The 8,616-nt window shown below is 37.1% G+C and overlaps 1 protein-coding gene across 1 annotated transcript in view; it reads left to right on the forward strand.

Moving 5' to 3' along the window:
* The first annotated feature begins 2,524 nt into the window (after positions 1-2,524).
* The window catches only part of LOC110457285 (protein O-linked-mannose beta-1,2-N-acetylglucosaminyltransferase 1-like), a 57,047-nt gene continuing 50,955 nt past the window's right edge, over positions 2,525-8,616 (forward strand). Inside the window, exons 1-5 of the mRNA XM_021508489.1 lie at positions 2,525-2,787; positions 4,888-4,997; positions 6,712-6,795; positions 7,089-7,136; positions 7,421-7,523. Coding sequence (XP_021364164.1) covers positions 4,949-4,997; positions 6,712-6,795; positions 7,089-7,136; positions 7,421-7,523 — 284 coding nt within the window. The 5' untranslated portion in view covers positions 2,525-2,787; positions 4,888-4,948. The remainder of the gene's footprint in view (positions 2,788-4,887; positions 4,998-6,711; positions 6,796-7,088; positions 7,137-7,420; positions 7,524-8,616) is intronic.

Consider the following 8,616-nt stretch of genomic DNA (forward strand, 5'->3'; position numbering starts at 1 on the left):
TAATTGATTTATCTTATTTGTATAATGTAGGTCCCAAACTGAAGAGCAGTATTCGAGTTGTGGTCTTACAATGGTCTTGTATGCGTGTTCTTTTATGTGTGGTGAATTTATTTTAAGGTTGCGTTTCAGAAAGCCAAGTGATTTAATTGCATTTGATGTGATGTTGTTAATGTGTTTGTCCCATTTTAAGTTGTTTTGAAGTGTGATGCCTAGATATTTGTCTGAAGATACATATTCTAGTGTGTGGTCATGGAGTGTGTATTGGTGTTTTTGTGTGCGTTTTGGTGATATAGTGAGTATGGTGCATTTGTCTGGGTGGAATTTCATGAGCCAGTCCTCTTCCCATTTACTAGCTGCATCTAAATCTGCTTGTAGTTTTGTCGTGTCGTCTTTGTTGTTGATTGTTTTGTATAGTATGCTGTCGTCTGCAAAAAGTCTTAGTGTACTGTGTGATATATGAGGAAGAGGACTGGTCCCAAACAGGTTCCTTGAGGCACTCCAGATGTTACTGGGATTTTGTCGGAGTGCTTGCCCTCAAGTACTACTGTTTGGGTCGGTGTGATATGAAGTCTGTTATCCATGTTAGTGTGGTTCCGGTGATGCCGTAATGATTGAGTTTGTACTGTAGGTGTTTGTGTGGGACTTTGTCAAAGGCTTTGTCAAAGTCCATTATGATAATGTCTGTTTGTTTGTCGTTGTTGTGGTTCTGTGCGAGGTCTTGTATGAATGTAATGAGTTGTGTTTCGTAAGATCTTGATGTGCGGAAGCCATGTTGTAGGTCATGCAGTATTTTGTTGTCTTCTAAGTGTTTTATAGTTGCGCTTGTGATGATGTGTTCTATGAGTTTTCATGCGATGCATGTGAATGATATTGGTCTGTTGTTTGTTGGGTTGTTTTGTCTCCTTTTTATGTATATGGGGTTTACGTTGGCGTGTTTCCAGTCATTGGGTAATGTTCCTGTATTGAGTGATGTTTGGAATATTTTTGTTAGTATTGGTGCTGTGATATCCTTGAGTTCATTTAGTATTCTGCCGTGTATATGGTCTGGGCCTGTTGCTTTGTGTGGGTTAATGTGGTTTTAGTAGTTTGTCGACTCCTTGGCATGTTATGTGTATATCTGGCATGGGTGGATGAGGTGATATTCCTTTGTCAGGTATTGTTGTGTTTTGTTCTGGTGTGAAGGCTTCTTGGAACTGTTCATTTAGTATGTTTGCCTTTATTTCTGGGTCTGTTGTGAGGTGGCCATTTTTACGTAGCGCTATGATGTCTGTTATTTCTTTTTTTGTGGTTTTGATGATCGAGAAGAGTTTTTTTAGGGTTGTATTTGTTCCTTTTGCTGGGGTCTTCAGGTTCGCATATTGGTAGATCTGTATAATCATCTTCTCAATGTATTGTAGGTATGCATTGCGGGTTTGTTTTAGTACTTCAGCTTTTACTGTTTTGTATATATATGTGTGGATAAGTTTGTGGGTTGTCCTTGATTTGTGGTGGAGGCGTTTAGACTTGTTTGAGAGGCGGCGAAGTGAGTTGTTCATCCAGGGTAGTCTGTGTTTGTATGTTAGTGATTTTATTGGATTTTTTTTCTCTCCTGTAAATGTATGTAGTGTTGTTTTGAAACTTACCCAAAGGTCTTCTGTGTTTTGANAGGTAGTCTGTGTTTGTATGTTAGTGTTTTTATTGGAATTTTTTTCTCTCTCCTGTAAATGTCATATGATGTAGTGTTGTTTTGAAACTTACCCAAAGGTCTTCTGTGTTTTGATGTTCTAGGTCCTGAAAGTTGTTATTTAGATTAGTGAGGTCTTTTCTGATGTTGTCCCAGTTTGCTTTGTTATATAAGTTAATGTTCCTAGGTGGTTTGCGTGTTTTTTTGTTGTCTAATGTCTGCTTCTGTATATATGATGTCGTGATCTGCCTTGCCTATCGGTGGGACTCTTTCTTGTTTATTGATGATGGATGTACGATTTGTGAGGGTTAGGTCAAGGATGTGTTCTCCTCTTGTGGGTTTGTCTATGGTTTGGGTGAGGGAGTTGTCGTCGATGATGTCTAGAAGGCGTTGATGTAGGGTTGTGTCTGGTTTGCCTGGTGTTGTGGTGTTGTTACCGGGAAATATAACCATGCATAGACGTATATCAGTATTCGTCTTTGATGCATTTATTTTGTTAATCGTTTATTTTTATTATCATTTTGAAACTTTGGAAACATCCTCTGAGGGCGCCTTAGGATATTTAATAAAATTGCATTATATATTGTGTATTGAGCACGATTCATATCTCACACATCATCTCTCGAGTATTTCAGTTGCAGGGTGGCATTTGGGGGCATTTTGAGTTTGAGCTTTTTTATTTTTACGAGGTTGATTTAGATTTTATTTAAAAACAACAACATAAGGAAGTATTAAACCACATGTTACCAAAAGCAATCGATCAAAGATTTTCAAATTCAATAAAAACTGATTTCCGGAAAACCGTATGCCCGTTGCCTAAACGGATATTATTCATCACATAAACATTTCCGGTTAAAATCCGTAGCAGTCGGCCTGTGACTTTTAAGTGAATTTTATGTTGGCATCTATTTTACGTCGATATATTGATAAATAGCGACACAAAAGCTCGGTGATTTTGTTTTCAAACCGAATGATTCAGCACATGAGTATAATTAGCATTAGTCATCTACATTTCTATGTTTCTGGAGGGTCCATCATCACTGTACCAGAGAAGTTAATTTAGTAGATAACATCAAGATTAAAGGCCCGGGCAAACGCCCTCATGCTTCTATTCTCACTGAAATGTAAGTATTGAGACCAACTTTATTGAGAGAGATACGCGTCTAACAAATTGAGAAACATAACGAGTTTGATTGCAGCTGTTGAAAAATGTCGTTATTTAAACAGAGGTACCCCTGGACATAACAGTATTAATTAAAACATGTGTAACAGGACTTGTCAGGAGCGGGAAAAATGGACGACCAGACCGGGGTTCGAACCCGGTACCCTCCGAGTTCTAGATAGATGCCCTATCGATTGAGCCATATGGTGACCGACGTTCAACCCAGTCCATATTTTCCTCGAAGACCAGGTGCCACGGTAGCCGTGATCACTAGTGGCTCAGTCATTTCTACTATGTGCAATCAAGCGTAAGCTTTAGACCACTCACTCTCCCAAGAATTCGATCCCAAGTGGTGGCGGAAAAAGAGAGTGATGTATGATAGGGTTAGTTGTTATCCCTCCGATGACATGGTGGTTTTCCCCTGTGTTTTCCACCACAAAAACAACATTTGTTCCCTTAGTGGCGTCGTAATAAAAGTTCTACAGAGCTTATGTTAAATTGTTTGTTATTGACAATGTACACGACTTTAAATAAAGATAATTTATTTCATATATATATTTATAGACAACTTACACTATTTACAACTCCAGTTCAGGTGTCATCTTGTCAAGCATTCACTTAGTACGTGAAAAATGGGTTGGTCACATGCACCAAAATTGCAAATGTAACAGAAGCGGAAAAATACACGGCTAAACTGGGGTCCAAATGTGGGACCTCCTGAACTCTATAGATGGACATATGCATTCTACCAGTTGAGTTACCTAGTTGCTGAAGATCGATTGACCCAATCACTACACAGGCTTTAGTATGTTTTAATTAATCTGTGAAGTTCCAAGGCATGTGTCACATAAGGTTTTCTATATGTGAGATGGTATATGTACTGTATCAAATAAACTGGTGTAAATTAAAGGAAAAAGAAAATGCAGCCTAGAACATCCAATCTATAGGCCGACCCTCTATCCAATTGAACCACATGGTCATCAGCTAGCTGTCACCTGACCCTGTCCAGCTACACATCTCACTCCTTTTAAAAACCTGCTCCCGAAGACCATCCAGCTGCAGGTTGATCATGAGGTATCCTCTTGACAAGAGCAATGTGAGCTACGTCTGTAACATCGGTTGGTCTATCGGATTGTCCCCACTGAAACAGGAGAGGGATATAATGCAACAGCTGGCCCGACCATGATTCAAACTCAGGGCCTTAATTAACTGAATTGGCCTTAAATACATATAAATAACTCAAATTGTCAGTGGGCCAATCGCCCATATAAAACTTTAAAAAGTCATGAACTAAAAAAAGAACACTGTTTTAATTTAGAAATTGTGCATCCTTATGTCCAGCTGTACATGTCTGTTGGCTTAGTCCCACTATACTGGTACTGAGCAACACAAAACATATTGTCCATCACATTACTTACGATAACACTGGTTTGAAGGCATACGAAAAGTCAGTCTCACACCCTTTAGCACCAGCTGAATACATTTTATCATGTGCATATAGGTCCATCAAATGCCAAACCCCATTATAATGCCATCATTATGCTTGACACATGTATACGGTGGCAATATAACAAGGTTTAACTCAAACTGTTACGTTGTATGTAATGACTACAGGTCATGGTCATGATCTACATATATAATGGGATCACTTCCATTAAATCTGCAGTGTTAAGGGACTATGTTGATAGATTTTTCCTTTCCTTATATATATTACAAAATGTAAAAACTAAGATGTGGTGTGCATGCCAAGGAGACTATAAACAGTGGGGTCAATGCCTTTGACATTAGAAAATATGCATGATGGATCATTGGATCATAAGGACCCCCCCCCCCAACAAACTATCATATAAATAAATTTTGTATGACGTAGATCATTGCCATGCTGTGGTTCCTGGCCAGGTTGCACAAATTTTGAGTAAATTTTATTTTTAGGAGTTTTCATACAAAGAACAGAATAAAAGTTTTGAAGATGCAGATCGTGTAACTGTACAATCTTGTACTGTATGTGTCTGTGCTATACATACCAAATGTAGATTGTGTCTTTTTCTTTTTTTGTATCTAGAATAAGACTAAAGCAAAGAAAACTGGAGGGATGCTTATATCTGCCCTGATCAACAAGCGTGATGTATATTTATAGAAAAGTGAGGCGTAGCATCATCCGAAGGTTTGGAGGTAGGTATAGCATAGCAAGCATGTAAATGGTGACACCGTGTGGATTATCTAGATCTGCATAAATTCATTTAATTGTTTTCAAACAAACTCTGTTTATAGTTATTGAAACCAAACAAAGAAAAAAAACAAAAAAAATCAGAATTGATATTATTTGAATACCTTACTCATATTTTTTTTAAAATAAAAATGTACTTAACTTGAGTTTCAAAAATACTCTTGAAAATACTTAGGCACATTTTTATCAAGAGCACATATTGTTAACCCTTTCACCCCTATGTAACTTTAGTATACTCTGCCATGCATAGATATGGATAAGTCCATTATGGTCTACAGTGGTGAAAGGGTTAATGTCTGTCATTGATAATACAACCCATGTGTTTCATTTAAAATATACATTTCTGGATTTGATGCTCTGTATTATATTATTGAATAAAGGAAGGGTTCTTAATTATAGCTACTTATCATAAGTACTGCTGTCAAGAATTGTAGCTGTTCCTATAGAGCACGACGGGCTAGGCGGGCAAACTGATATGTTTGTGTCGTGTTGTTTATGACGTAGTAGAGATTGGACTTGTAGCTCTTCCTCTAAAGCCACTAGCTATATATATAGGGCTGTTGTTGCACTGCATGTAAAAAAGTAATTCATGTCCCGGTCAGTAACACTATACTAAGACTGAGAATTTCAGCCAAGTAAAGATTGGTAAATGTACTGACAGAAATATCATCTACGGTTTAGTATGTAAGAAATGTGAAAGGGTTGTGTATATGTGGGTTAGACAGAACGCTCATTGAAAGAACGGTTCGAGGAAGATGTGAAAGACGTTCGACTCAGGGCAGAAAAACCTATCAATAGACATTTCCTCGACCATTCAGTCGATGATGTTGGGGTGACGGTGCTACAGCGAGTATACAAGGAAGGCAAGTCATATAGACTCTAAATTGAGGACATATATGGATAAAAAAAATTAACACCAAATTGCCTTATGGGTGTAACATCCTGAGGAACTTCTGAAGGGAGAATCATGGCTCTCAAAATTGCATTGCATTTCCTGTACCTCCGAATACGCAAGATGGACATTACTTGAAACTACCGTTGACTTTCGTCTTTGAAGAAGGCCAGCCAGTAGGCCGAAATATTGGGACTTAAAACAACATTTGTTCTATATGTTTATCTTGTTTCCCTTGTTTCCCTTTGGAAATCATCTGTTGTTGACATTTTCTCACCCTCGTGATAAACTCAACCAAAGTACATACACATATGTTGATTCCTTCTTAATTATGTAACTGAAAGGTGCAATCACTTAACTGAAAGATCCAATCACTTAACTGAAAGATCCAATCAAAGATTCAATCACTTAACTGAAAGGTGCAATCACTTAACTGAAAGATCCAATCACTTAACTGAAAGGTGCAATCACTTAACTGAAAGGTGCAATCACTTAACTGAAAGATCCAATCACTTAACTGAAAGGTGCAATCACTAAACTGAAAGATCCAATCACTTAACTGAAAGGTGCAATCACTTAACTGAAAGGTCCAATCATTTAACTGAAAGGTGCAATCACTTAACTGAAAGGTGCAATCACTTAACTGAAAGGTCTAATCATTTAACTGAAAGGTGCAATCACTTAACTGAAAGGTGCAATCACTTACAATATTTGTTTGTTATAATAATACTTACATGTCTCTTAAGGATGTTCCTCCATTTCCACAGGTTACAGAAAATTGACTGTATGTACAGGTGTTTTAATGCTATGTCTGATGGTGTATTACTACAGATCTCCCGTACTTCATGCAGGTAGGTCTATATTACTCAGTTCAGTTAGGTAAACATCTCTTCAATTACAAAATTTTTCTTGAAATTTTGATGAGAATATTTTTTCACCTGTACTCTCTACGCTTTTGCATTATTGTTTCAAGTTTTCAAGGATTCAAACATTAAAATAATTTTTAAAATTGATAATTTGTAGTAGCAAAAAAAAAAATGAAAACAAATTTAATTACCTGTAATCTATCAAGTTTTTATACATATTACTAGCAGAAATGTTTGAACAGGTACATTGTATTATATACATTTGTACTTATTAACAGGTACAAGACAGGTATGGGACGGCAGCATGTTGTCAAAAAATAGCACAGGTAACCTAGCTTTTTATATAAATAATATACAGTCAAAGCTGATTTTACAAACACAAGTTAAAGTAAAATTCATAGAATCTGAATATTCAGTTTTGAAATTGTATTTTCAATTATTCCTTTACACTGTCAACATGTAAGAAGACACCGAAATGGTTTTGTCAAAATAGAAATAAGTTTGCTATAAAAAAAGAGCAAAAATCAAGTTTCTTTCTTTAAATAGCTTGTATAAATTACATACTCATTAAAAATTAGCTTGAACAAATATATGCAATTGTATTCAACAGGTGCTCGATGTGGGGTGAGGTGTCCGGCCGGCCAAAATGCCTTCATGGCTAGGACAGGTACAGGGATTCATGTTAGACCTACAATCTGCTTCAATGGAAGGACGTAAGTCTGTTTACCAGCACAAATATATCAGGAGAGTCAAAACTGTTGACATTGATCTAAAATGAAACAACTTACGTATTCTTGAATATACTGATTAGGCAGATATATGATCATCACCTTAATTGCGGTACTAGTTATTATATCTATATATCAGAAAGTTCTTACCTGTCTGCTGACTTCCAGTCCTTTATAGTGTAATTGATATGTTGATATTTATGTGTCTTGCTTTTGTGTACAAATATCTCTGTTACTTATGTCTTGTTAGTTTTTGATATCAATGAATTATCCCCCTTTTCTGTCTTGATGTCTAGATAACATGTGGCTTGCTAATTTTCCTAACAATGAATAATGTCTTCAATATCTTAACTATCTTGCTTTTCTGGCATGTTTCTTTCGTCAGTAAGTAATTTCCTTTTTATGTCTGAATTGTCTCCCTTATCTGACTCTTCTCTCGTAAATACTCTTCCCTTTTTAGCTCACCTGCCCGAAGGGCAAGTGAGCTTATATCGTGGTGCGGCGTCCGTAGTCCGTCCGTCCGCCCGTCCGTCCTCGTCTGTCAACTTTTCCTTTAAACAACTTCTTCTGAAGAACGGATAGGCCTAGAGTCGTGATATTTGGCTGAAAGCTTTGTTGGTAGGAGCCCGACAACGGTTGAGAACGAAAATGACCTTGACCTACTTTAAAGGTCACAGGGGTCAAATATGTCAAAAACTTCAAACGACTTCTTCTGAAGAACTAAAAGGCAAAGAATCTTCATATTTGGCTGATGGCTTCCTGGGATGGAGATTAACAAAGTTTGAGAATGAAAATGACTTTGACCTACTTTCAAGGTCACAGGGGTCAAATGTGTCAAACACTTCAAACAACTTCTTCTGAAGAAATGAAAGGTATAGAATCTTTATATTTGGCTGGTGGCTTCCTGGTATAGAGCCCAACAAAGTTTGCGAATGAAAATTAGTTTGACCTACTTTCAAGGTCACAGGGGTCAAATATGTCAAAAACTTCAAACGACTTCTTCTGAAGAACTAAAAGGTATTGAATCTTCATATTTGGCTGATTGGTTCCTGGGATGGAGCCCAACAAAGTTTGAGAA

The sequence above is a fragment of the Mizuhopecten yessoensis genome, unplaced genomic scaffold (genome assembly GCF_002113885.1).
Source record: "Mizuhopecten yessoensis strain PY_sf001 unplaced genomic scaffold, ASM211388v2 scaffold9073, whole genome shotgun sequence".
Classification (NCBI taxonomy): Eukaryota; Metazoa; Mollusca; class Bivalvia; order Pectinida; family Pectinidae; genus Mizuhopecten; species Mizuhopecten yessoensis.